Source organism: Hydractinia symbiolongicarpus, chromosome 4, assembly GCF_029227915.1.
Source record: "Hydractinia symbiolongicarpus strain clone_291-10 chromosome 4, HSymV2.1, whole genome shotgun sequence".
Classification (NCBI taxonomy): Eukaryota; Metazoa; Cnidaria; class Hydrozoa; order Anthoathecata; family Hydractiniidae; genus Hydractinia; species Hydractinia symbiolongicarpus.
Window position 1 is genome coordinate 12,893,281 of NC_079878.1, and position 27,900 is coordinate 12,921,180.

Here is a 27,900-nt window from a genome sequence, read left to right on the forward strand (position 1 = left end):
AATTAAGAATTGCTTCACACGAAAGTAGGCGGCTGTGTGTGACTTTTGTTACTGTGTACACCTGTCTTTATAGGCAAATGCATTTTCAAGGGGAAGAAGTAGGTTGTTAAAAAGAGAGGTCCTATTTTACAATTAATTTGCTTGGCTGGTCCATGGCTGGTTACAATTAATTTATTGGCACGGCATTGTAAACCCAACCTTGAACCTTTTGATCTGTGTACGTCGGTATTAAATTTAACACAATGAAAAAGTCACAGAAGCACACCATGGTGAGAGAAGTAAAAGAAAGTTCAGGGATGGAATGTAAAGCCTGAAGGTTGCTAAGCAGCAAGTTGCTTAATTTTTTTTGTCTAATTTGAGGCCTAGTCTCTTAACTATATTGCCTTAAAAAAAACGCGTTTCTGCTGTTTAACTAGAGGGAGATGAATAAACTGAAATTTCTTGTTCTAGGAGGGGACCGATCCTCAACTGTGTAAACATTTTTTTTACTGTCATCTGGTCTTAAGTATTATTTTATTTCTCATGAGTAAACGCTGTGAATACGACTGCGCCAATACAGTGCAGTGCCATATTGACAGATGGTAATTTATGTATCCATGATTCAACATTTTTAGTTGTGTTTTCCGTACTGACTGAACCTAATTTATGGCTATAGAAGCAAAAAAGAGTGTATGACATTTTAACCCTCATTGGTTTCTGACTTAAAAGATTTATTTAGATTAAAAGATATTAAGAGACATATAGGAAGGATTGAGTCTGGGAATTTTTTTTTTTGAGTTTATTTGAAAAGAAGGAGAAGTGTATTTTTTTCGCATTTGCAAGAGAAGCAGACTGTTTTGACTAAGAAGAAAAATGTTTTTATTAAGAAGAGAAATGTTACTGCTAAGAAGAGAAGTGAGTAATAGGAGCCATGGTAGCCAGCGCCCCTGCCTCTGGCGATGTGTCTGCCAAACGAACGGGTATTCCCCCAAACGGTTACTCAACATTTTGTGAAAATGCTGATTTCGCAGACACGGTTCTGGAACTTTCTTTAAAAATACAAGATGGCGGCCGCTGAAGTCTGTAGCTCACTTCCACAGGAAAATAAAATGGATTTAAACGAGGGTAGTTATGATACCGAAGATGAAAAGATGGACACAGAAGGATGCGAAGAGATAGATAAAAAGTTAGTTAAAATTTGGACATATCTCACCCTCTCACCACAAAAAAATTGATACATCTGTCTAAGACCAGAGTCAGGCGAAAAAAATTATTTTTTTTACTTTAGCTAGCTAGATAACTATAAGTATATATTGAAGAAGAAACAAGTGAAAACTACTTGCATATAATAAAATGATTTGTTTCCAAAATAGCATATACGTAACCATGATAACCAAACTATTCTATGCGACAGTTGTGCACATATATACCTACAACTTTATTGAAGAGTTTCATTCTCCTGACCAACTTTCGGTTGAGGGAAAGCACAGATCTTTCATGGTCAACTATCACAGAAGAAGCTTTGATTAAACAAGAACTACAAGTATCTGAATTAGGGGCCTTCGAAAAAATTTTCGGCCCTGTTAGCAGGATATCGCCGCTAAGATTCAGACTTCCCCCCCTCTTTTAGCGGATTTCCGTGTGTGAAATACACACATTCGGATAAATCTTGGAAGGCTCAGGGGCGTGTTTTGTAGATAAAAGTTATCAGAATTGATGACAAGAGGAATTATGCTCACGAACGACGAAGAATTTTCAGGCCACAAACAAATTTTTAAAATTTCTCAATCCCTAGCGGATTTTTTTTCAAACTTCAGACCCCCCTCCTCCCTAATTGTTTATTCATTAGCACTATAATGAATAAACATTCCATTGAAATAAAGTTATTCTTTCAAAATAGTTTTTTACAAATACATTTTTTTTGTTATCATTGACTAAACATGACGCAGTGAAGGAGAAGAGTCATGCATCTGTACCTAAAATAAATGTGATGTATAAAAGTAGCTAAAGAAAGAGGAAACAGACCTGTGGCACAAAACTTTTTAGTGGACAATCAAACTATCAAATCAATTTTAAGTGACCCACAAAATAGTTATTATTTATGTGCTGTCAGAAGATATGCATTTTTAGTTTGTTGTTACTTTGAGAACATATGCTCTATGGACAGCTCCTTTTTAGTTATACGGCCACTGTTACATAATAGTGAAAAATGAGAGTCTCCTGAGCTGGAGTTAGCTTTACCGGTATAAGCAGGCTGTAAGACATTTTTAATTTTTATCGGTAATTCCCACAGGATTGAAAATCCTTGTAAAATTACAACAATGTTAGCAAGTTAACTTTTATCTTCTACCTTATAGAGAGATTGCTTTGTCAAAGAAAGAAGAAGGAAACAAATATTACACAGGAAAAGATTACAACAATGCTGTCTCTTTATACACAGAAGCAATCAGTAAGTGTACTTACATTTTCTATTTTTAATAAACTATATAAGAATTTTTGGTGCAGGTAGTATTTTTACTTGTATATTTTAACGGTAAAAACTTAATTTCTAAGCTTTGGACCCAACTTGTGCTGCATATTATGGAAATAGAGCTGCAGCCTATATGATGTTGGCCGACTACCAGAAAGGTCTGGACGATGCACGGACTGCTTTTACATTGGATTCGTCCTTTGTAAAAGCATACCACAGAGCTGCAAAATGTTACATAGCTACTGGCCAGACAAACAATGCGTTACAAACTCTTGAGAAAGCAAAGGGTCTGGAACCGAAAAATAAACTTGTATTAGCAGAAGTATGTACTGTAGTTTTTCTGGTTCAATAAGCATAAATTGAAACTAAAGGTTTTAAAAATATTAAGATGTGTGAAATGCGTAAGTTAGAGTCTGCTTGAGTTTTATCCTAATGTAAATGAAAAAAAAATATTAGAACAACAAATTTAGTGTACCTAGTTTGGAAATATATATTGCGCCACTAACTAAACTTCTGGGAGCAATTAATGACTCAGCTATTTTCTCTTTTCTTAGAATTTGACAGCCCTTTGCGTGTGTCAAAGCGATAGCTCACCTGTTATTGATCTGCCTGCCTCCGGTAAATCCAAGAAACCCTCTATTATGAAAGAGGTCCTTTCAAAAAATGTCTATAGTTCTATTTTTTTTTTAACAATTTTTAATTAATATAAAAACTTCCTTATTTAATGTGTTTATTTTTTAATGAATCTCATTCCAATAAGGCTGACTTTAAACAAATTTAACTAGTCTTGCTTATTTTAATCCTTATTGTCCAATAAAATGATGGGTTAAGTTCTTTGTTATCCTCCTCTAATTTTGAAATGAAAATTGTATGGTTAACTGAGCAAGTTTTTAGTTTCACTCTTGCATTGTAAAAAAGTAGATTGCAGTTATATCATTAATTGGTTCTTATTGCTGTAAATGTTTGTGAAGAGCCCTATCCCATTTTTAGACAAACCAAAATTTTGTATGTCCATGTACTTTTAGTGCAAAAAAAATAGTCGTCATTTTCACCTGTTTTTTTTTATTATTATTTTAGCTGAAGAATGTCAAAATGATGGCTGATTACGAAAAACAAAGTGCCAATGCATACGAAACTGGTGATTATAGAAAAGTAAAGAAGTTAAATTTATTTATGTCATCATTTTGTGTAGTTGGTTCTTATATATGTTTTTGTTTTTTCATTAAGATTGAATTTTGCATGCGAAGGCTACTAGAATTCGCACCTAGTGCTCTTACATATAAGAGTCTCCAAGCTGAATGTTTAGCATTAACAGGAAAATTTAACGATGCACAATTATTAACGAAGTAAGTTTTTATTATTTAATTTATAGCTTATACTTATACATATTTTTTTGAGTGTCGATAAATTTATTCTTGTGACTTTAAATTATCCTCTGTGGTATTTTTATCATGTCTACTTTTCTTTCTCTCTTCTGTATTATGGTTGTTTACATATTTGGCGCAATTGAAAACATGTCTTGATTGGTTCACATATACCGTATATTATATGGCCAGATATAATCATACTCTTATCAAATTTGATCTTCAGTCTAAAAAATTTAGACCTCTGTAGCTTTGTTCTGTTTTATTTTTATCTTGAAAATTATTTTTGTGGTTTAGTCTTAATTATTTCAATCATGTGTAGACAGGCACATTTCTATTTATTCATACAAAAGTTTCCATGTTTTATTTTGTAGCTTAACCTCTAAATTTTTTTGAACAGCGAAATATTACAAAAGGATTCCCGCAATAAAGATGCATTATATGTTCGAGGTTTATGTTTGTATTATCAGGTAAATTGGATTTCTACTTTTTGTTTGGACATAATAAGAAATGGTTTTCCCAGCACACAGAGACTGGGAATAACTGAAATGTAAGAACAATTACTAGTCTTAAATTTTATTGATTTTCCCTTTTTTACTGAAAAACTCAGCAAATTTGTGAAAAATATTTTTCAAGGAAAAGCTTTCTGTAGAATGAATTGCTTCAGTTTTATCAAACTTGTAGACAATTATTTTGGATTGCAAAAATTTGTAATGTAGTGTAAAACAAATAAAAATACTTAAAATATAAGAACAAAATAAGAACACCTTAGGATAAGGTTAAATTTCACGATTCTTATAAAACAAAGTGTCAAATTTTGTAGTCTCAAGTTAGGTTGTTATATTAAATTAAAAATCTACCGTTTTTTTGCATATCATTAGGATCAAACTGAAAGAGCTTATAACGTTTTTCAACATTTATTACGGACAGCTCCAGACTTCAACAAAGCACGGGTGGCATATAAGGTGATTACATTCTTTTGTTTTATGTTAAAGCCCACAGAACTCACTTAAAATTCCCCGTAGATAACCACCTAAACGCATATCCCATTGAAGATTACGGTGTGTTTTCTTTTTTTCGTTTAGAAAGCAAAAAACCTTGAAACGAAAAAAGAAGCAGGCAATAATGCTTTTCGAAATCACAAATATAAAGAAGCTTTGGAACTGTATACAGAAGCATTAACTATAGACCCAGTAAACAAAACGACTAACTCCAAATTATACTTTAATAGAGCTACGGTAAATTTTAAACTTGGTAGTAAAGAACCGTGTATAAAAGACTGTACAAGTGCAATTGATTTGGATCCATCTTATTTAAAAGCATACCTAAGGCGAGCCAAGTGGTAAGTGGTTGTTCACCTCATGAGTCAAAAATAATACTTGGTTGATGTCCATCTTTAAAGCCTCTAAAAATATCAAAATCACTTCATATAAATCCAAATGTCCAAAACGGATACAATGCCATCAGGGGCCATTCAATAATTACGTAACACCCAAATTCGCTATTTTGAAATCCCACCCTTTGTTACATAATGTTTTGAATTTTAAGACCTCGTCTATTAATTTCCTATTGTACTAAAACTTTCATGTAACAGATAATCAGGCAAACTAGTGCTCTAATATGAGAAAAACGTATAACAGGGCCATTTATTTAGCACACAAAATGCAATTTTTGGTACATTTGCGTAAGTGCAGAGGCAAGATACAAAATTCAAGGTGTAGATGATACACTCAAATAAATCCGTCATACATAAAATTTTCCGTTACATAGCAAAAGAGCTCTGTCCCACCCAACTTCACCCTAAATTTTCGTAACAGATTGTAACAAAAACGATCATACCATATCAGATTGGAACATCCTACAAAAATGACAAAGAAATTACCTTGCAATGTTTTTTTAAAAATTTTGCAAATGTCCTTTTTTATATTTATATTTATTTATTTTATATTTGCAGCTACATGGACACTGAAAAATACGAAGAAGCTGTAAGAGATTACGAAAAAATAACAAAAATGGACCACAATCATGGTATGTTATTTACCGCTGAATTCCCAGTTTTATACAACACTAAGCTAAGGTTTAAAAGATAGGTTACCACTCAATACTATAGTTTGATAACAAGTTTGTTTATTTTGTAGAATATAGAAGACTGCTGAAAGACGCCAAGCTGGAATTAAAGAAAAGTAAAAGGAAAGATTATTATAAAATACTTGGTGTATCCAAAACTGCAGATGAATGTGAAATAAAAAAAGCATATCGAAAAGAAGCGTTGAAACATCATCCTGGTGAGAGAATATTCCTGTTGTATATACCTATATGTATCTAAGTATTAGATTTGTGTATACTTACAGGGAGCCAATATGGCTATTTGGTTTTAAAATATGTAAACAACGTGTGTGCACTAACATAAAATTTAAAGTTATATTTCCACGCCATACAAGAATTGATCAATCTCATCCAACGTCTGTTCTGAATACTCTTTAGATCGACATTCAAGCGCCGATGATACTGTTAAAAAAGAAGAAGAAATAAAATTTAAAGAGGTGATTGCCGTTTTCTCCTCGTATATCTGTCACACGAATTTTTCGCGCAGATTTTATTCGCGCATTTGACAATGCGTTTTCTTTCCACACAGAAAAAAAGTAGCCTTTAAAGGGTACTTTGGAAGGGGTCCATTTCAATTTACTGAAGTGCGCGAATTAAGCTTATTTTGCGCGGCTTTAAGTTTTCGCCTTGATAATGGCGAAACACGTATTGTGGCTAGCCAGGTAGAGAAAGTGGAGAATATGATCACTTGGCAAAATTTCTTTAGAACTGCTAAAACCGATTGCTCCTAAGCCTTCATTGATTTTCTGTTCCGAAAATTCTAAAATGCAGCTTATCACACGTGTTTTCAGGTTGGAGAGGCATATAGTGTACTTTCTGATAAACAAAAACGACATAGATATGATAATGGACTCGATATAGAAGAAGGTGGCGGTATGGATTTCGGAGGTAATTTCTAGTCGTGCTTTGAACACTAAAGTCAGTCCGCTGTTTGTTGAGGGATATCAATGAACGGAACTCAGTAAAAAGCAAAAGTGATTTAGTTTGTTTTGTCTCATTTTGTTCGGTCAAACAAGGGGGAAATATAAACTACCCTAAGTGGATAAATTTTTGGCGAGTATTTAATTTGGCGAATGACCAAAATGAAATATTTAGCGGGGATTTAATTTGGCGAATGATAAATTTTATAAAGTTTGGCGAGGATTTAATTTGCCGAATACAAAAAATGTTTATTTTGGCAGCGAATAACACAAAGAAATGGATTTTTATGTCTTGAAATGTTTTATAAAAAAGAAGAATAAACGTATATATAAGCGCAAGTTCGTTTTTTTTTTATTTGACGAACGGTAAATAGTCTGTTATCAAATTTTTGACGGGTATTTAATTTGCCGAATTTCGCCCAAATTTGGTAAATTTAATCCTCGCCAAAATTTATCCACCTAAGGTATTCAAATCTGCACAAAGAAGGTGAATATTTTTCTTCTTTTATTTTATGTTGATAATTTGAACGCTTTCTTTTAGACTTCGACCCTAATATAATATTTCAAAGCTTCTTCGGTGGCGGCGGCAGAGGAGGAGGTGGATATAATTCTTTTGGTGGACATGGTTGTCGCGGTATGCTATGTTATTTTAACGGATTACGAGAAGCTTTCATTACTCTCCTTTATATCTAAGGTAGCGAGAAAAAGTTTAACATTGTTAGTCGTGCTAGCAGTGAATTTTGTGCTGTTTTACTACTGGTTTCATTGTAAAAATTTAAATCAAATAATTGGAAATATATATCCCATATATAGTTCGGTCTACTTTTGTCAGGTTTTTACCACTATATTTTGATTTCCTTTGATTGGACAGTGATATGACGCTATTGTCGCGTGTGCTTTTTAAATCACAAAGAAATAACTCGTTGATATATTTTCGTTTGTTTTAGGTGGAGGCGGCGGTGGATTTCCTGGTGGCTTCTCCTTTCAGTTTGGTTAATAAATTATATATTGCACTTCCCAACGCTAAATTTATAACAATATGGACTTCCTTCTGCAGCCCTATGATGTATCTAAATTATAGCGAATGAATTTTTAATGGTGTCATTACGCTAATGTAATGGATATAGTTCTTGTAGGTCTCTTTGTTGTGTTTTTTCTGCCTTATAGCTGAAAGTACTCGCTAGAAATCAATTTAGTCCTATGTTTTTGTGAAAATTAGCACAATCGGCACCTATTAGACACAAATGGTCTCACCATAGTCTGCTTTGGAGTCTTTATGCTATGTTTTGTTATTATTTCGCATCATGTTGCTTGAAAACGTATACGACCTGCGTTTTTCATGTTGACAACTTTTTGAATAAATAATAAATCCCGGTATGTACGTATATATTGTTATAAGAGCGATTTTTCGTATTTTACGTAATTTGTCAAATTTGTAAAAAAAGATTTTATTTTGGTGTAAAATGAAAGCTTTTCACGGAACGCAATTATTTTTTGGTAACCGCTTCTGCTCTTGCATACAGTAAGAGCAGGCGCTGTATGTCCGGAAAGACGAAACTTTGGTAAATTGGATATATTTGCAGAACATAAATAATAAAAAAATAGACCTGAACCCCACCCTACCTTTATTATAAAAAACCTCAAATACTTGTTATCAAGATAAAAATTAAAGACCTGAAATTATTGAAAACAAAATATGACATCTTGCAAATGCGTTCGTATAAATTGTAGTCTTTAAAATGGCCGGTAAAACCTCACAAAAAGTTAAGATTTAAAAGTAAGAAAAAATAGAAAAGCTACATTGTCCGGACAAGTATACTATTAAGACTCGACTTTAGTTTAGCAAAACAACTTTCTTTTGTTGCCGCCTCATTTACAAAACATTATCTTTATCTTCTCCAGTAATTCCTCTTTTAGCTTTTCCTCTCACATTTTTCACCCTGCTTCTGTAGCTATTTTTCCTCTCACATTTTTCACCCGGCTTCTGTAGCTGTTCTGTAGCTATTTTTCCTCTCACATTTTTCACCCGGCTTCTGTAGCTATTTTCAATTTCCGAATCACCTCTGCTATCTCATTTGCTTTCGCGCTTACTTATCGAAAGTTGTGTCACATTCCTTGTTACAACCCATTTTCTTCTTCTAAAGTTGCTTTTTTTTTTTGTTACTTCACTATGCTCTCGAAGTTTCTTCTCTCTTGGAAGATCTTGATATAAAGATGTTAAGCTGTCTTTGTAGACTTCGTTCATTTCCTAAAAATCAAGAGAAAATGTATCGAAACAAATTGTAGCCAGACAAAAGGAAAACAATTGTGGATCCTGTTACTCTATTTTTTATGTATTGCAGAAATAACAAGAAGATTGGGGTCTAAGATACGTGTTGGGTAAAAAATTACAAATTTCGAAATTTCTGAACTTTCTTTACGGTTTCCATGTCACCAATATTATCAATATTGCGGATTTCCATTCTGACAAGTAGTATTAACTTCCTTTTGTGACTGTTTGTGAGTGTGTGCGCAAAGTATTAAACACCTGAAGTAATAGTTCAAAATGGGTAGCAGGTGCTTAAACTGGAGTTTGGACAAATTTAGTTTATTTTCCTGGTTGGCTAGATCACTGTACCGTGACTGATAAGTAAATCTTGTCCCGTAACAGGATAGTCGACGTGCGGCCGAACCTTTGAGATGTGCGGCCGAACGTCATAACGCTCGGCCGAACGTTTTAATGTTCGACCGCACCTTCGCAAGTCCGAAAGTTTCAAGTTATAAATGTTCGGCCGAACGTTTCAGAGAATCTGACAGCCGCACGTCGACTATTCGTTACGGGACAAGATGTACTAATCAGCCACGGTACAGTGATCTTGCCAACCAGGAAAATAAAGTAAATTTGTCCAGACCATTGTTCTTCTCTTCCCCTAAGTGTCAACCTCGTCCCCAGGCCCATTTTTCTCTTTCTGACAATCTCGGACGGCGAGAAGAACATTTCTTCGCGCCGTCTCGGATATCAAAAAATCGAAAAATTGCCCTGGGAACGAGGTTGCCCTAAGTGTTTGTCAGGAAAAAAAGTGAAAAGAACTTTATATTTCGTGTGTCTGGTACACTACTCACATAAAACATTGCGTCACTTGCGCTAAATCATAATGGCGGACAGAATAGCGCACAAGAAGGTGCACGTTTATCAATACTTAAAATGCTCTCTTCTTCTTAAATATTTTCCAATATCCCAAAATTTATATAAGAAAAGAAAATTTATTATTCAATCGTGCTGTTAAGCATGCGAAATTAGGGGCAGCGACCATAGCTACTCAACTTTCCAGTATCGTGCACCACCAAAAATCTTCAAACAAACGAGTGGGATATACAGCTATAGATGTGCATATTTTACATGGGGAGCTCTAGGATATTTAATGCTCATTTTGAGCTATGCAGACCAAATTATTAGGGCCTGCGCTTATACCCAGTCAGGAGAGATGCATATTTTACATGGCTAGCCTCACATATATCGAGGGATATACCTTGCCTATTATTTCCAGGAGGGGCCATGGCTTTGATGGGGAGTGCCGGATTATTTAATGCTCGCTTAGAGCTACGCAAACTCAATTAGGGTCAGCGCTCTTTCAGAGAACTCCCTATAGAATCGGCATCAAGGAGAATCGAACCTCAGTCTCCCGCGCATACCCACTAAACTACGGCGGCGTAACGCCAAAACTGCTACTAATCAATACAAACTGTACGTCAGCTCTTAACCTTCCACTAATACTACTGCACTTCTTATGTAACAACTCTTTTAACAACTGTTTAAAAAAATGAAAATCTACAAAAAAATTGGTTGCATCTCCATTCTAATCAATGTTACTTGTTTGTTTATTTTTCTGAACAGATGCATTGTGTTAACAAAATTTAAAAAAAATTATTTTATATATGCGTTGCTGACGTCATGAAAATACATAAACCTTCCTGTCTTTACCATTGCTCTCCTGCCTAAGTGGATTTTTCCAGGGGCCTTATCGACTACTTACAGTACATTTACCGTAGAATGGGGTGACTTGGGACATGGGAGTTACTTGGGACAGGACTTGCTTACTTGTTTACTTGTTTTGGGAACTGATTTTTCAGCACACAAGCAATGGAAAACTAAAGCTGAAGAGTTTCTAACTTGTTTTTGTACATCTAGGCCAAAAATCTATGTTCTATTTATGATTTCTTTGAAAATTGAACAACTTTTTCACTTTTTTTATTTTCCAAAATTTTAATAATAGTCAAAAAATTTACTGAGTCTACTATATTGTGTTGAAAAAAGAAATGGAAACATACTTTATCATGTTCTTAGTATAATTTTTTTCAAAATAAAACCTCTTGTATTACTGTGGGGTGACTTGGGACAAGTCTTCAATGGTTAAATGCTACTGTTACATTGACTAAGTTTTCTAACTGTTTTTTGTACTTTTTAAAAAGTCATTACTGTCCCAAGTCACCCCAATGTGTATTTGTCCCAAATCCATGAGTTTTCAATCTTGTCCCAAGTCAACCCATACTGGGGTGGCTTGGGACAAGCACATATTTTTTAAAAAAACACTTGGATTTGAGGAAAATGCTTTTGATAAGTATACTCATGTATTCTTTGCATATTCAATGAGAAAATGACTAATATAGAGGTATAAAACAAAAAACTGTTTTCTAGATCTTGCTATGAATGTTCCAAAACTGTCCCCAGTCACCCCATTCTACGGTATATAAAAACATCCCTCATAAAGACATGATTGTACCCAGGCCATCTTTTTTTCTTTCTTGACATGTACCCTTGTAAATTATTTCAAAGAAGGGTGAAACTATAAAGTTTATAACCCTTAAATATTTGATTACTATATTATATATATTTCCTCTTTTCAGCACCCCATTTTAGGACCCCCTGGGTGCCTAATAAAGGAAATATGGTCTAAAATTGTCAAAATGCACTTGCCAAAGTTTACAGTGGCTTACTCCTGAGTCCAATAGTGTGTCCGACACTAATAATTTTCTGAAATTTGCCAAGCCAGGACATTCTTATTCTTCACCCTCCTCTTATTAATATTTGAAGTTTTTGCCACTCACAGCCCTGTGAAGCAAAAATTAGGTTGGCAAACCGATCTGACAGGTCGGCACAAGCAAGTCTATTCATAGCCAACCTGATCATCCTAGCTAATTCACTGACTTAGTTAAAAGAACTACGTAGACATGAATCTCTATTGCTTGGCCCCTTTGTTGTTGGTAACCAAGTCTTACACAAGAAATTCAGCCATGCGGTTCTTAACTAAAGCGGAGGTGAACACCTACGAAGCACAGATGAAGCTAGTCTGCAAAACTGCACTTACAGGCTGAACAGACATTATATCATGGATTTAATTGTAGATAAAACCTGTTGCGAGGGATTTCTGTCACGGGGCTAGATAATTTCACTGGTCAGGTAAATCAATTATTCTGTAAATTACGAATGTTAAAAAGTTATATGACAAAATGGGGAGTTTACTTCAACAAGCCAACATTCCTTCGTTCGTTTGACCAGGCCTGATAAATGCAGGAAACTTGATTGACACTGGCAAAATACATACGCTATACTGAATGCTGTCGAAGAATCTTGTTAGTAGCAAGTAAAGCTCCAAGCAAAATATGGAAACAGTAACAGTTTGTTGAAGCTACATTTTTGATACTTATTTGTGAAAGAAGGTTATTTTTGCTTATGTAATAAATTAATTTTCTCGGCATGCCAACCATGGAAAAAATATAGGTCGGCAAAAACAAGTCGACTTCAATTTAATGAGGGTTGGTTTTCAGGTTGGCATTGCCGAGTGGCGACCTAGATTCACAGGGCTGCACCCAGGAAAAAGTGCAGCTAGCGCATTTTTAACATTTGTAAAAACAGACAATTTCCCAACTATTATTTCCATGGTTGTAGAGTAAATTGAGTACCAGAATCAGTTGGTTGGAATGTCGATAGATAGTGGTGTCCATCCATTCAGCTATTAACACGCCCCATTAAACGCAAAATACTTGATGATAAACTTAGGTGCCTCTTTTAAGTGGAGTTTCCACTCTCCATTTTACTTCACTCACACTCAAGGCTAAATTTTTGAAGTGAAGCTAATAATAATATAAGTAATGGTTGTGGGATAAAGATTGTTGCATGACAGTCATAGTATACTATTGTATTATATTGTAATACAAGCTTTTCTGACTGTGTTCATACATCAAAAATTGTAATAAAAAATTGGTATAGTCAGGTGACTTTAACCCCTATTATATGTGACATCCACCTAATCAATGCTTTAAACATCCCTATGTGTCTTTTTCTATTGCCCAAAAAGCAGATGTAAATTACACAAGTTTTGTTACTATCAAAATAGGTATTAAGATATTCCTGGACTCAAACATTTTATGTTTTATATCATAGCCATGCGGTGACCAGTAAGCAGAAAGAAATGACAGGAAAAGTAAATTCACAGGATGTTATGTTGCCTATGGATGTGCAATGCATAGTCTAGTGAAGCAATTTGCCTAATTAAGTGATAATAACATAATAAGGTTACTGTGAATCCTACCTTTGATTTTTTATGAAAGGGTGCTTACATTTTAAGTTAACAGAATTTTCTCTCTAATAGCTAAGAAAGTTGAATTATTGACGAGTACAAGTTTTGAAAAAGGCACATTTGAAACTAATCAAAATTAAGAATAAAATTAATTAGATACATTCCTTCTGGTTAGGATAATCAACAAAGGTTCAGTGGCGTGGTAAATACTATGTCAAACTTTTCTCTACTTTAAGTCCCTACCTACACCAACCTATAAAAAATTGTTGAGTTCGGACTTGATGGGCCATTACTAACATCATCAAAATTCAAGTAGTGGATTTTTTCCATTGTTTTTTATGGGCTTTTCATTGTTATGAATTAATTATAATAATTATATTAAATCATTATAAAGAATATATCTTGATTTAAAATAATTATGTTCACCTTCCCTTTCAGTATCCTTAAAACGCCATTACACGAAAGTTATAGTCATTTCATATTTAATGTAAGTTAGAGAATATGCATATATATTATAGATACATTGATGGCAGGATCACGTCATCTTCAGGGTAATATAATTACACGAGTGAAGCATTTGCTGAAATCAGGAAGTTTAAAAGAAGCACCTGTTTGGTATGACGTAGTTCGAAGATTCCCTCCTCCATCAACTAGCCTTTTGTCTTTGGTAGAGGAAGGGAGTCAAAAAGATGTTCCAAAAATAACTTATCCTGTAGATGATATAAAGAGAGAGTTTTATAAAACTTATTTCCGTGCTGTTCGAGATCCAGAGAGTTTGTTTGAAGACGTTTCGACAAAAGAGACAAAAACAGAATTGTTTTTGAGAGAATACGAAAAATATTTAAAAGAAAGTCAGAACCACGATACCGCTTTGACTCAGGCCTTTTCCTCTTTTGACGCTCATTTAAAAACACTACGAGGAGAAAAAGTAAATTATCAAATGGACTATGAGGATAAACAGAATGCTGAAAATGATATCGAAGATCTAAGTGTTGATGATATATATAATTTGTTCAGTGATCAAAAGAAATCCTGATTCATGCCAATGTATGGAGTAGCTAACTATGTATATTTTTTGTTGTCAAACGTCAATGCGCTGATAATTCTTCTTAACAAGTTCGACTTACCAATTTATTTATTTTATTTTTTTTAGCTTTGCTCTGTTTTTTTAGTTGTTGTTAGCTGTCATCAAAAAAAATAAAGTTGTTTTAACTCTAAGTAAAAAAATGAATAATTTTCGCATTTTTTACATCAGGAATTTTTGTCAAAAAATGTCGGGAAAAAAAAATTATTGAGTGGGCATCCTGCATATTCTTGTGAATTTCACAAAAAAATTTTTTAGCAATTCCACAAACATACTTAGTCTAGGGTGACCAGCACCCCTAAATCTTTTCAGTCAACTGTGTTCATTTGTTTGGATATATAATCCCATAAAGTAATAATTCTCCAATCTAATCTAATGCATCTCTGCAATTAATTTGGGTTTCTGATGCAGCTATACAACATTGTTTTTATCGTGCTACTAAACAAGAAAGTAAAAAAGGGTGTCTATTCATTTAGTTATATTTCTTTAAGTATGAAATGTTTTACTAAAAACAACAGACAATTAAGTATTTTAGAATCGTTTTGCTGACTGACAACTTTTTGAATATTCAGTAAAAATATTAAATACGCAACATTTTCAATGTTATGCCAAATGAGCATATTGATGGCCATCGTTCAAACGCTAGGAGATGCAGGCAAGGATGCCTTAAGTTATCCTGAGTATTTTATGATATTTTTTTTAGAAACGCTATAAGTCTTAAGCAGTCAAAGGCAATCTTATATTTAAGGGAAATATTAACCTAAAAAGACATACGTGAATAACTTTTTTTTTTAGTTTAAAAATATTAACAAATCATGTCATATGTACTGGCAGCTGCTACAAGCGTTTTACAGTTAGACTTGGTTGATGAAGTCAAAGATTTTTTGTCATCAATTCCTGAGTTTTTTTCCACGATGAATTCTTACCTACCAGAAAATAAGTTTGTAAGAACTGTTATATATACTGCAGGGGGTTTCTCACTGATTCAGTTAGCACCATACCTGTTACGGCATACAGAAATATTTGACTATTATTATCGCCACATGGCTTACATTCACAGGAGCTGTCCCCAGATAAAAGAATGGAAGGAAGAACTATTGAAAGAGCTCAAAGAGAACACTGTTCACCTTCCCAAACTAAACGATGATAAGCTGGTTATATTGGAGATAAATGCTGGAGGTGGTGCACATATGACGTATTATCCAAAAGGTGCTGTTGTCATAGCAACTGACATGGACGAATCATATGGCGAGAAGCTGTTGCAGAATTTTGAAAGCGAGACTGGCAAGCCTTTGTTGGATCAAATCTCTTTGAATCGATTTATACACACAATTCCAGAAGAGCTTTTTAATGTACCAGACAATTCAGTTAGTGCTGTTGTATGTATCCATACATTATGTCAAGCTAGAGGACTGGACAGGGCTTTGTCGGAAATTAAAAGAGTTTTACTTCCAGGCGGACGTTTTTATTTTATCGAACATATACAAGTACCAAAGTTATTTAGTATGCAGTGGTTTCAACAAATACGATTCTTAGTTACGTTTGCTATGGTTTCGTGCCATGTTGGAAGACCGACGCAGAAAGCTATTGAGAAAGCGGGATTTTCCGAAACAAAATGTGAAAAGTTTGATGCCGACTTTAGTAATGTGTTTAATAAACCTATTCATGCTTTGTCACCTCATATATATGGTTTTTGTGTCAAATAGAAATAAGAGGTGATTTTTTTAATATTTTTAGTTTATCTAGCTTTGAAATACTTAAAGCTTACCTCACGTCTGGGAATCTATTTTTAAAAAAATAAATGCTTATTGGTTCTCAACTTTTTAAGTTCTTTCATGTTAAATCCACTTGTTTTGCGCAAAGGCTTCAAGTCAGATTTTAAATCGAAATGTCAATACACGTATCAGTTAATCTGGTGGGCAGTTCAATTTTTTATGTTGTTTCGAAAATCATTTAGCAATCCTTAAAACCAAAAACATACGTTACAATACGTTGTATATCTTAAATTTGAAATGCAGCCTTACACGAATATTTTTCATTATTATAAAAACATTTTTTATTGGATGAAAACAGAACCACGGGCACACGTAAACTATATTAACCAACTTATAAGATAAATACCGCGCGTGATTTTGAAGCTCACAATCGGCGCGTCATTTATGAATATGCAATTAAAGAACCACTTTATTTGTTGCAGTGACGTTTTGTTTTAAGTAATTTATTAAGACATTTGAATATAAATCTTTTTTTTTATTTTATTTTTATATTTTATTACTTATATCACAACGGAAGAGGAAGGCTAGGTTAAAAATTTGATCAATCTCCACTTTCTTGTTTGTCTTCTTTAGAACGTCTTAGTTTCAACTGGATGTGTTTTTTACATCTTTTCAGTCTAATATGTTCTAATTTGTGTTCTTCCAAAAATTAAGGATTTCTTGTGGTCAAATTTACGGATGATGATGAAAATCTTTAGGGAAGAATAACTGTTATAAAATAATTGTTTCTTAGTGATTCTGTACTCGCTTTTTTTTGTTCTTGTAATCTATGCATAAAGTCATGTTAAACACGTTCTTTATGTCCTTAATTTTCAGCAAAATCTCAGCCTTCACGTTCATTTATACTAAGTTCTTTTGCACTATTACAGACAAACACTGTCTATTCTGTTTTTTCTGTTCACGAGTCTAACAATTGGTTGTGTTAGGGGCGAAGAGGCGGTTAAGGGCGTTATGTGTGAAAGAACAAGATTACAAACTTCATAACTTCTGTTATAATAAGTTTTCTGCACCTTGGCCTCTTATTATGCCGGTCTGTTACGGTCTACTACTTATTTTTTACTTATTTTTTATTAAATTTTAATAATTTTTTTATTAAATTTTAATAATTTTTTTATTAAATTCTGACGATACTACATAAAAATTATGGGCACAAGAAGCTGACGTAGTGGACACCGGCGAGGTAGTAACGACGCTTGGAAACTTCGCTAGTGTACGATTTTTTAAAATAATTGCTGAATTTATACTACATTTTTCGTTGTTTTGTAGACATAAAAAGAAAATGTCAAATGTTATTTTATCTGGTCTGACAACCATCACCACAATAAGTGTGTTTGATGGCTGGGACAATATTGCAGACATTTTATCAGATATCCGCAAGATTGGCTGTTGGTTTCATCGCTCGTTACCGGACAACAAATTCGTAAAAGTTGCCGTTTACGGTTTTGGTTCGCTGGTAGTTTTGCGTTCTTTACCGTTTGTTTTGAGACGGTCCTCATTCTTCTCATATTGTGAAAAAGAAATGATATATTTCCATCGCAGCAATAGCAATCCCGACGTTATTAGATACAAAGAAGAGTTGTTAAAAGAATTGAAAGACGAGGAGCACGGCTTGCCATTGCTTGAAGATGAAAAGTTGGTGATTTTGGAATTAAATGCTGGTGGTGGCACCAACTTGTCTTACTATCCCAAAGGTGCTTACTACATTGCCACTGACATCCATGAGGAATGTAAAGAACAGTTGGAGAACAACTTCTTTCTAGATAGCGACGAGGAGAATATAAAACTTAATCGGTTTATAAATACTATTCCAGAAGAACTAAACAGCGTTCCAGACAATTCAGTTTCTTGCGTCGTGTCCTTTCATGCTTTGTGTTCGGCAAGGGGTACTTTTAGAGCTTTGGAGGAAATTAAGCGGGTTTTAATGCCTGGAGGAAAGTTATATTTTATCGAGCATACAGCGGTAACTGAAAGATGGACCGCTATGTGGGTTGCGCAGATAAACTTTAGACCGTCCATGTTCCTCGTGGGTTGTTGTATTAAAAATATTGGAAGTTACATCGAGAATGTGGGCTTTTCTGAGGTGAATTACAAAAACACTTGGGTTGATATGAGTAAACTAATCGGTCCATTACGTTCTCTAGCTCCACATGTGTACGGCTATGCTGTGAAATAAATCTTGTGTATTCCATTGGTTGCGTGAAGAAGAATATAGATTGAAATTCTGTACGAAGCATGTCTTTTAGTAGCCATTTTTTTTAAGCTCAGCATTCCTAACTTAGGGCTTTCTTCATTTTAGCCAGTGTTATGTTATAAGAAAAACGCTTTTATGCAGAATTACCAATATGCAATGAAAAAAGCTCTTTTTGCATGTGAAGTTGTGTGCAGCTCAAAATATGGTAGCCTTTTCCGTAGAGTGCTTGTGATAAATTCCTAATAGATAAGAAATGTATTTTTGACTTATAGAATATAGACTTGTTATATTTTGTATGCAATGTAGGTATAAAAATTAGAATTATTTTGTAAAATAAGATATCCAACAGGCGAGGTGTTTTTACATGCATTTTGACAAAAACCTTTCAGCTCTTAATTGTCATTAGGCGATTTAGTAAGTAATTGATTGAGAATACATAGGCCGTGAATTATTGTAGAAATTATTGTAGAAATTGACAAAGCATTTTCCGAAAATATTTTTGTAGAAAAATTTAGCCTTTTAATCGCAATAAATTTCAGAAACATTTTAAGCCTGCTTGCATTTTTTGCGTGCATTCAAACTGAGGAACGACGTTTTCGTGTTAAATTAACATGTTGCACTTGACTAAAGAGCATTTAATAAAAGCCTCGTTAATTTCTTGCAACAAGGTATTTAAATTCTGTTAACTGCTAACCAGAAATTTTATTTAGTGAAAAGAAAATTTGGCAGAATTTGAGAGATTTAATTTAGCAAAAAGGGAAAAAAATTGTAAATTCTACTTACGTAAGCGGTAATCGACGCCGTAGGTTAAGTTTAACTGAAGTTTGGGGCGTTTAACCGACTATAGCTCTGTGAGCAAATCATTTTCCCGTCAAGCTCTGTCAAGTGGTGCAAATTATTTTTTTGAAGAGGTGACTAAAATTTCAATTGTACAAGGAGTTGGTTTTCATAACTCTGGTCTGCAAAATACCATACTGCCACCTAGTTGGCCTGGAAACTGCATGAATTCATAAATACTATCTTGACTAAAAAACAGCATTGTCAATTTTTTAGCTTTAGGTAGCACTTTTTTATTTGAATTTGAGATTATTCTTGTTTATTACCTGACTGTTAAGTATTGCGCCTTATTTCACAAAAGTAGGGAACTGGGAAACTCTCAAGATGACTGTCTTATTCCAAACAAGGTTTTGATGTTGTAAAGCACAGTCAAAGGAAATAAAAAGAACTAAAAGTTAGCTACTTTGCTTAACTTTCAAACTTATGGAAAAGTAATTAATAACAATGGAAGGGTGGTGGCCACTCGTTTTCAGATAGAAAATTCCAAAACCCTTTCCAGTTTTCCGACCTTTCTACACTAATTTCGTTTAAAAAAGAAACGGTTGCAAATATAGTATTAGAATTAAGTAAAGAAAATTTCGCGAATTTTGGCTAATTTCGCGCTTATTCAGGGTCATTTATCGAGTAATATCGCGAATATTTTTACTTTAGCTATTCATGTCAATAGATTTTAGAGGGTTTTTTTTTATTTTAATCTAAATTTCAAAGTTTTTAATGCTTTTGTTCAAATTCGGCGTTTTTTAGGTTTGTTAGACACCCTGTTACAAAAGTAACAATTCGCAAAAATTTATTCTTCAAAATCTAAAAAGGCTCATTCGCAAGTTTAGGTTCGCGGAATGTAAAAAATAAAAAAAAAGAATTTTGCAACTTTTCATTTCCAGGAGATTTCTAGTGACGAGCTTTCAGGAGGCCAAATTAAATGCATCATAACAGGGCAGAAATCTTTATCTCATAAACTGGATATCCAAAAGAACCAAGCGTAATTTTAAGAATTTTTATGGTCTGGCAGACACGTAGTTGACAAAACACGTATAAAATCTCTTGCAAAAAAATTAGTATCTATAAAGGTACACGGACGACTTAAGATTAAAGAGAAAAACATGTTAGAGGAACCATTTCTTCACTATCTCAAAAACCTGGAAAACTACAAAAAAACAAATAATTTATGCGTTTTAAAAACTTTCGAACGTACATGCAGTGTGCTTTAAAACAAATATGAAGTAATTACTGAAAAGTAAGAAAAAAAAAAAGAAACAAAGTTGTTTTAGAACTATGATAAATACTACTCGCTTAAGTTTTTAAAATTTGAATAACACTGTAACATAAAACTGGACAATACCAAATACAGTATCACATAGAAGTAAGATGTGACCACGACGTGCTAAAAAAGTTAGCAGAACACTTCACTCTACTCGACACAACACTCGACACCACAAACTATATCTTTTTCTCTTAAAAATGAAATTTAAATAATGTTAATGAGAACGTCTAACACGAAACTTCTAAAACAATATATACTACCTGCCATCCAGTACCCACTGTGCTCCGGTAAAAAAGCCTGTTGGTACAATACTACCGCAGGGCGGCTAAGAGAAGAAAACTTGGCGATCGGGACCTTTGGAATGCATTCATCATGTTCTTAGTTTTAACGAGTAACGGAAATAATGGGAAAAAATTTCTTTAAAATCGAGTCATCCTTCGTGAGGAAAAACCTACAAAAGCTGCAATATATGTTTATATTCAATATCGATTACTTTGTCGCACGCATATCATTACTCAAAGTTTTAAAAGGAGTGACAAAAATATGTATTTAATTTGGTGTAGATTTAATTTACTAAAGGGTCAAATATTTTAAAATTAGCGTAACTAAATCTAAATTTGCCGTTTTTTGACACAATTCGCCTTTGTGTAAAATTACCGCCCAGCTAAAATTTCCCCTAAGATAGTCAAATTTAAAATTTAAAACCTAGAGAAAGAGAAACTCTGTCTTAATATTTTAGGAGGAATGCGATATTTATATAATTCTTATATAAATATAAGCTGGAAAACTTTTAAATCTTTTAAGAAGGTAGCTAATTAGATCTTTTGGAATTATTAAGGAGACTTTGGGAGTAGAATGGCTATTCTGAATGGCAATTAGAATGGTGATATAAACGTTTCTAACAATCACGTTAAAAAAATTCAATTTCATATTTCTCCTATAAAAAGCTGTGTTTGCATCACACTTGTAATCCGTTGTAAACAGTTTGTTTGGATGCTTGATTCAATAGAGTTTTTATGCCTAAATAAAAAGAAAATAAAGATGACAAATGTTACACAGCGTTTTTAATGAAAAAACAACAACAAATATTTCGCGATTGTCTACAATCTCAGTAAACAATAAAAAGACGAAGGCAGATTTTTCGTCATTTTTCAAATATGGAAAAAACGTCAAACAGTCAATGCTCTTTAGCTGGCAGGCTACAAAGTCGCTTCTTTTGCACACACGTAGGCCAGGCAGCGTTTAAAATTGGCTAGTCACATTCTTTGGCACGTCTGCACAACGAAATAATTCAGAAATAGTCTACGCAATTACTTGTAGTGGAAAACTTCAAAAAAAGCTGTCTTGTCTTAACATATCTTGACCAACATTGTAGTAAGAACAAGAACGCATTTTAAAATAAAAAGGAAAAATATTTAGAACATCGGTTCGTGGTGCGTAGTGCAAAGAAAATATCTTACGGTAATCTTTAAGTGGCTGACTCTTTTTAAAAAAAATTATATTTTTCTACGTTTAGTGGTGAATTTGTCACCAAGCGCCTTTACTTCTTCATATTTATCAAATTTTATAATTATAAAGAAAACAAATAACAAAAGTGTTTTACAAGCTACTCATTCTACTATTTTGGTTTTCTGGAAAGCAAATATAACTGCACGTAAAATACTTACTATCTTTTTGCTCCTGTGTCAATTCACCTTTCGGGAAATTCACATCAAAAGTAATTACCAAATTTCCTTTTTTAGTGTTATCATTATAATTCGGCATGCCTTCATTCTTCTTCTTAATCTTTGCACCAGGCCATGTTACCTTATCACGATGTACGTTCACTTTATGACCATCCAAATGTGGAATTTCAATATCGAAACCAGTCAGCGCGTCTACTAAACTGATTGTCACGTTCGTGTATAAATCATCGCCACGACGTTCAAATATTTTATGTCTAGAAAATCAAGGGGCCTTAAAATGAGAGGTAGGGATAGAATTTGGGTAGTTTTAGTGCTCACAAAAGCAAATTTAGTGCCAACTTTTACCTGGTTTACCTCTTTACATTTACACTTTAAAAAAAAATATGTAACACAACAAAAATTACCCACAGCACTTACTTTAATTCTTTAATTTTAAATATAAGGTCCCCGGGTTCACCATCAATATGAGGCTCACCTATAAGAAAATAAAGAATGATGAAAAGATTAACATTTGTCGTTCGTTCATAACAACCACAACAGTAAATCTGACCAGTTTTACGACAGCCCTTAGCTGTAGTGCCTTAGTTTTTTAAGGTAGAACATAAAGCCTTTTAGAGGCTGGGGTATCTCAAAATTTTACCTTCGGCTACAAATGGGTATTCTTGTCCATCACTCATTCCTTGTTCAATTTCTATTTCCAAAACTTGATCTTTTATGACAAACTTTTTATTTGGACAGTCATCACACACTTCCTCTTGCATCATTTGGAAACGGCCGGGACCTAGTTGTGTAGTTCTCATCTCCATTCGACAGTTACATTTCCTTGTTCCGCTTGTCGTTTCGGCAACTGGCTTAGCTCTCAGAACCTTGAAGAATGATGATCAGAGTGAAATTAAGTAAGTGTATACTAATTATTTTAATTTTGAAAGCTGTAACCAAACTTGCCAAATAAGTTCAGGCAGGCATACTTTATGAAAAGAAATTTGACAGTAAAATGTTTTTAGTTCCATTTTTTCTTCGTGAGGGCATTCAATCGCAAAAATAAACTCTGAATTTTGCATCAAAAACATTTCATAAATCTCAAAAATAACTATTTAGGTCTCCAAAATATGTTTCACAATAAAAATTTTTCTCCTTCTCAATTTTTCCCTTAATTTGATAACATAATTTTACGTACGATCTACAAATTGTAAAATGTCATACTTGTGAAAAGTTTTGGCATTATGACCTTATTTAGCGGAAACTCTGATTAATACATAAAGATTTTTTTGCACCTCAACAAAGTCACCAGTATATAGCTCTTCTAATGTAACTTCTAAGTCCATAACAATATTTCCACCTTTCGGGACTTCATTTTGTCCCTGGCGTTGGTTACCACCACCAAAACCAAACCCAAAACCACCAAAGAAACTAAAGAAAAAAAGAAAAACATTAAAAAAGTATGTTAAACCTTTATTTAAATTCTTTGCATTTGTTCTTTTTGATAAGAATTGTTAGGCATAACATCTTAAAATAATATGCCTTTAAAACCATACGAAATTCCCTATAAAAGAACTTACGATTCAAATGGATCAAAACCACCACCATTGAAACCACCCATCTTTTTAACACCATCTTCTCCGTGTTGATCATATGTTTTTCTTTTGTCCGTATCAGACAATACCTGTTAATAAATTAACAATCTATTGATTTATCATATTATCATTTATCATATTATATTTATAAAAAAGTTGGAAAAAATAATAAAATAAGCTACACAGTTAAATTTTTATAACAATAAGTTTTAATCTGTATGTGTATCTAACATGTTTGCTTAAGAAACAAGTCTATACCTTAGGCTTAGAAGGCTAAGTTTTAAGAAATTTTAGCAGGCTGAGAGATCTCGAACATTAAGAAACTTGTACACATAACAGAAAAAAACACATAAACATAGCAAATGTCATTTATATATATCAAAATTATCAAAAAAATTGTCAAAAAGCCTCGTCCATAAAAAATTTTTCAGGGTCAAATTTTAAGAAACACTTAAAGTTGAAATTATCAAAACTTTAAGAAGCCCAAGGCTTAGCAAAATGCTTAGAATTTTTATAAAAAAGCGTATATAGGCATTATTCACATGCAACATTCGGCCTATGTAATAACTTGGACATATAGTTACAAAGTTATAACTTACTTCGTATGCTGCACCTAAATCTTGAAACTTTTCTTGTGCTTGAGGATCATCAGTATTCTTGTCAGGATGCCATTTCATGGCAAGCTTTCTATATGCTTTTTTAATTTCACGAAGTGATGCATCTCGTTTGACACCAAGTATTTTGTAGAAGTCCCTCCTATAATGGAACATGTAGCCCATGTTTTAAAACGAAATACAATCCTAAATCACTCCGATGTTATTGAATTTTTTAGAACACCATATTCCGCTTATATGTTTAAAAATTTAATTTAATTTCACAAGTTTTAAAATGAAAGTAATCTTCTCTAAATCAAAAATGTGATTGTTTGCCTGGAAAAAAGCAACTTAGATTTTTTCCTTGTGACAAGAAGCTGTATTTGATATCACTTTCACTCTTATGTTCATGAAGAAATGTGTTGCTTTAATTGTCTTCCGTTTCCGTAGAACCAAAAATCCTTTACGTCAAGATGTTGTAAGATATAATGCAAACATTACGTTGAGGATGTAAATATATATATGATTCACAAGATTTATTATTTAAAAGTTTATCAGCTAGTTCGAACTTGTCATATTAGAACAATTTAAGTAATTTTAATATATACTTCAGATTATTTTGATATTGTTGTATTACCTTTTCCAAAAGCAAATTTTGTTAGCTACAGTAGTTTTACATTTCAACTCATATTCTGTATGCTTTACAGAATTTCTACTGTATAAGATTTACATTCTTCTGCTCTATTGTAAAACTTAACGCCCTTTTGAATAGGCCCATTTAATGAGCCAGGGCTGGTAGCACTGGCAGGGAGTGCAGCTGATAATTTTTTTATAATGGCAATCAGTTAATTCCCACAAACTTTTGTTTCCTGTTTTTAAAAACAATTTTCACTAATTTTTCTTTTTTGATTTACACAGAACTACGCATATAATTTTGTGTAAAATTTAACTTCAGCAGTCTTTACTTTATGTTTTCTGTGTTTTCATCAAATTCACGACTTATCCCAAAAATTAATTAATATAATTTTTTTTCTGAATTTTCCAAAAGGCTGTTAACACAAAAATTCTGTCTTTTTTGGCAAAAAATATTTGCTGATGGCCCCTAAATTTAGGAATTCACACTTTTTAAACAGGTTTGTCAGTCAGTAGGCTACAGCGGCCTTGTTCTGTCCAATCTTGGAACGCGTCTGTGTTAAGACTGACCTGGCCAATCTTTGGACAGTGACAAATTAGCGGCTGGTTTTAAGACAGGCCTGTGGAATCTATGACACACATGCACAATCTTAGAACGCCTGGAGAAGGCCAGTAGAACTGTTCTGCCCAATCTTAGAACTTGCCCGTCTTAAGACTGGCCAGATAGATAGATGTGCATATTTTACATGACTAGCCTCACAAATATCGAGGAATATACCCTGTCTATTATTTCCAGGAGGTCCCATGGCTTAGATGGAGAGTCCTAGAGTATTAAATGCTCATTTTGAGCTATGCAGACCCAATTAGGGCCCACGCTTTACTAGACAACTCCCGGCAACATCCAACGACCCACACAGTGTGCCATCCCAGTCTCAGTCATGAATGGCGTGCGATCGCATGCGCATGCCTCCGCACACGCCATGTGAAATTCGGGCGTGCTCTTTATCACACGCCTCGTTCTACTTCGTACACACGCCAAGCAGAACTGAGCTATTTTAAAGTAATCCCTTACCCAAACTTTACCCAATACATAATTGTTCTTCCGCGTTATAATGTATCTCTAAAATGTATTTCTATTAAATACCCACCTTCATTAAAATTGCTGATGTGAGATACATTTCAAATGTTTTGCGTCATCATTGTCTCGACAATATTTTTTTTGTTTTTCAGCTAGCAAAAAATTTCTTCATTACCCTTGTATTGATCTCCTTAAGACGATGACAAATGGAAATTCTATTTACGAACTGAAGGTCAGGGCTTTATTAAGTTGAATATCGCATAAGTCGCCGGTGACATGCTTCAAAAATGCTTGTCACAGGCACAGTTTAATGCAAAGCAGAACTGTACAGGAAACTCAATTGAGAGTCTTCGCAGAACATTTCTTCTCACAAAACCGAGGGCAGGGCTTACTTATTGCCTGCTGTGTCGTGTGGGAGAGAGAACTTCTGGATTTCTTTTTAATACGATATACATTCTTGTCGATCATTATTACGAATCGAAAGGCACCGCAATTTTTCTGCTGCTTGAATAATTTTAGTTAGTGACATGTTTATTTTATGTTTACTTTCTTTTTCTTTTTTCGTGAGTTGTATTAATAAATTTATTTGATCCATCAGTTTCGAATGAAATAAACCACCCGTCGATCAAAGATCAAATAACCTTTTTGTGTGACGTGAAAAAAATAGGTGAGAAAAATGCAGCATAACATGTGTACCTCAATCAAGCAAAAGACATTCTAATTGAACGTTGGCGGATCATACGCTATGTACAAATAAATTAGTTTTGAAGTTAAGCATACGTTAAGCATAATTTCAGGCCAGCATTGGGAAAATCTTAAGCATATTGAGCTTAAGCCCAATTTACCTGTATGCTTATAAAAAATAATGAGTGTAGCTAGCTAAAACCTAAATTAAATTAGGCTACTAAAAAATTTTAAGGTTTCCTAAACTTTGTTGAGGAAAAATCCCAATGATTTTTAGGTTACAATGGATAGTCTATATGACCATGATTTACAGATTACATTCTAAACTTATAGGAACAGGAATGAAGTGATTTGACCTGATGACGTGACTGGACCCTCAAATACAGAGTGTAGCTAGTAATGTTCTTAAAAATAAGGTTGATCTGATTTGTAATCGGGATTAATATTGCAAAGTATACGGTAAATAAATTACTATTATGAAAAATCATGATAAAACAAATTATATTACCCAGCAAAAACAACAAGAAGTGCGGAGAGAAGCATTGGGAAAATCTTAAGCATATTGAGCTTAAGCCCAATTTACCTGTATGCTTATAAAAAAATAATGAGTGTAGCTAGCTAAAACCTAAATTAAATTAGGCTACTAAAAAATTTTAAGGTTTCCTAAACTTTGTTGAGGAAAAATCCCAATGATTTTTAGGTTACAATGGATAGTCTATATGACCATGATTTACAGATTACATTCTAAACTTATAGGAACAGGAATGAAGTGATTTGACTTGATGACGTGACTGGACCCTCAAATACAGAGTGTAGCTAGTAATGTTCTTAAAAATAAGGTTGATCTGATTTGTAATCGGGATTAATATTGCAAAGTATAAGGTAAATAAATTACTATTATGAAAAATCATGATAAAACAAATTATATTACCCAGCAAAAACAACAAGAAGTGCGGAGAGAAGTAAACAAACCAGCAGTACATTACCACAGCGGAGGGACGCCATCTTACATTTGGACGCGGTGATTTCTTATTCGCTGAAGTTTAGACATTCAATCTCCATCGTGGATTGAAAGTACACGGTGGCTAAAATGTTTACTTAAAACTAAT

The 27,900-nt window shown here is 33.6% G+C and overlaps 5 protein-coding genes across 6 annotated transcripts; 4 read left to right on the forward strand and 1 right to left on the reverse strand.

Annotated features, from left to right (window-relative positions):
* The first annotated feature begins 619 nt into the window (after positions 1 to 619).
* Positions 620 to 8,321, forward strand: LOC130641364 (dnaJ homolog subfamily C member 7-like). Its single transcript, XM_057448136.1, has 14 exons — positions 620 to 1,165; positions 2,337 to 2,428; positions 2,533 to 2,771; positions 3,527 to 3,601; positions 3,677 to 3,795; positions 4,214 to 4,283; positions 4,695 to 4,778; positions 4,899 to 5,155; positions 5,768 to 5,841; positions 5,952 to 6,098; positions 6,298 to 6,356; positions 6,711 to 6,807; positions 7,381 to 7,473; positions 7,787 to 8,321. Exons 1-14 carry the CDS (start codon positions 1,044 to 1,046, stop codon positions 7,834 to 7,836), a joined length of 1,578 nt encoding a protein of 525 aa, XP_057304119.1. The 5' UTR covers positions 620 to 1,043; the 3' UTR covers positions 7,837 to 8,321.
* Positions 8,322 to 11,165: 2,844 nt separating this feature from the next.
* LOC130641370 (uncharacterized) lies at positions 11,166 to 14,458 on the forward strand. The gene has a single exon (XM_057448144.1). The coding sequence runs from the start codon at positions 13,923 to 13,925 to the stop codon at positions 14,430 to 14,432; it is 510 nt and encodes a 169-aa protein (XP_057304127.1). The 5' UTR covers positions 11,166 to 13,922; the 3' UTR covers positions 14,433 to 14,458.
* A 220-nt stretch (positions 14,459 to 14,678) lies between these two features.
* Positions 14,679 to 16,810, forward strand: LOC130641369 (N6-adenosine-methyltransferase TMT1A-like). The gene has a single exon (XM_057448143.1). It carries the CDS (start codon positions 15,296 to 15,298, stop codon positions 16,184 to 16,186), a length of 891 nt encoding a protein of 296 aa, XP_057304126.1. The 5' UTR covers positions 14,679 to 15,295; the 3' UTR covers positions 16,187 to 16,810.
* Positions 16,811 to 17,396: 586 nt separating this feature from the next.
* On the forward strand, positions 17,397 to 18,951 carry LOC130641371 (N6-adenosine-methyltransferase TMT1A-like). Its single transcript, XM_057448145.1, has one exon. It carries the CDS (start codon positions 17,535 to 17,537, stop codon positions 18,426 to 18,428), a length of 894 nt encoding a protein of 297 aa, XP_057304128.1. The 5' UTR covers positions 17,397 to 17,534; the 3' UTR covers positions 18,429 to 18,951.
* Positions 18,952 to 20,386: 1,435 nt separating this feature from the next.
* Positions 20,387 to 27,872, reverse strand: LOC130641368 (dnaJ homolog subfamily B member 11-like). 2 transcript variants are annotated; one of them, XM_057448141.1, is made up of 8 exons: positions 27,723 to 27,872; positions 24,403 to 24,559; positions 23,789 to 23,892; positions 23,504 to 23,639; positions 22,870 to 23,095; positions 22,647 to 22,704; positions 22,212 to 22,483; positions 20,387 to 21,564 (listed from the first exon to the last, which is right to left on the reverse strand). In XM_057448141.1, exons 1-8 carry the CDS (start codon positions 27,794 to 27,796, stop codon positions 21,503 to 21,505), a joined length of 1,089 nt encoding a protein of 362 aa, XP_057304124.1. In that variant the 5' UTR covers positions 27,797 to 27,872; the 3' UTR covers positions 20,387 to 21,502. The 2 variants fall into 2 exon arrangements, with proteins under 2 accessions (XP_057304124.1, XP_057304125.1); XM_057448142.1 differs by lacking the exon at positions 27,723 to 27,872 and adding an exon at positions 27,300 to 27,367.
* Positions 27,873 to 27,900: the final 28 nt, after the last annotated feature.

What these genes read in the sequence shown, in the direction of transcription:
- LOC130641371 (XM_057448145.1), top strand. Translation starts at nt 17,535, where the DNA reads ATGTCAAATGTTATTTTATCTGGTCTGACAACCATCACCACAATAAGT.
- LOC130641364 (XM_057448136.1), top strand. Translation starts at nt 1,044, where the DNA reads ATGGCGGCCGCTGAAGTCTGTAGCTCACTTCCACAGGAAAATAAAATG. An exon ending in AGCGTTGAAACATCATCCTG is followed by an intron (nt 6,099 to 6,297) that starts GTGAGAGAATAT and finishes AATACTCTTTAG; the next exon opens with ATCGACATTCAAGCGCCGAT. An exon ending in TGGTGGACATGGTTGTCGCG is followed by an intron (nt 7,474 to 7,786) that starts GTATGCTATGTT and finishes CGTTTGTTTTAG; the next exon opens with GTGGAGGCGGCGGTGGATTT.
- LOC130641368 (XM_057448141.1), bottom strand. Translation starts at nt 27,796, where the DNA reads ATGGCGTCCCTCCGCTGTGGTAATGTACTGCTGGTTTGTTTACTTCTC. An exon ending in CTTCTTGTTGTTTTTGCTGG is followed by an intron (nt 24,560 to 27,722) that starts GTAATATAATTT and finishes GTTCCATTATAG; the next exon opens with GAGGGACTTCTACAAAATAC. An exon ending in GACACAGGAGCAAAAAGATA is followed by an intron (nt 21,565 to 22,211) that starts GTAAGTATTTTA and finishes CTTTTTATTTAG; the next exon opens with GCATAAAAACTCTATTGAAT.
- LOC130641370 (XM_057448144.1), top strand. Translation starts at nt 13,923, where the DNA reads ATGGCAGGATCACGTCATCTTCAGGGTAATATAATTACACGAGTGAAG.
- LOC130641369 (XM_057448143.1), top strand. Translation starts at nt 15,296, where the DNA reads ATGTCATATGTACTGGCAGCTGCTACAAGCGTTTTACAGTTAGACTTG.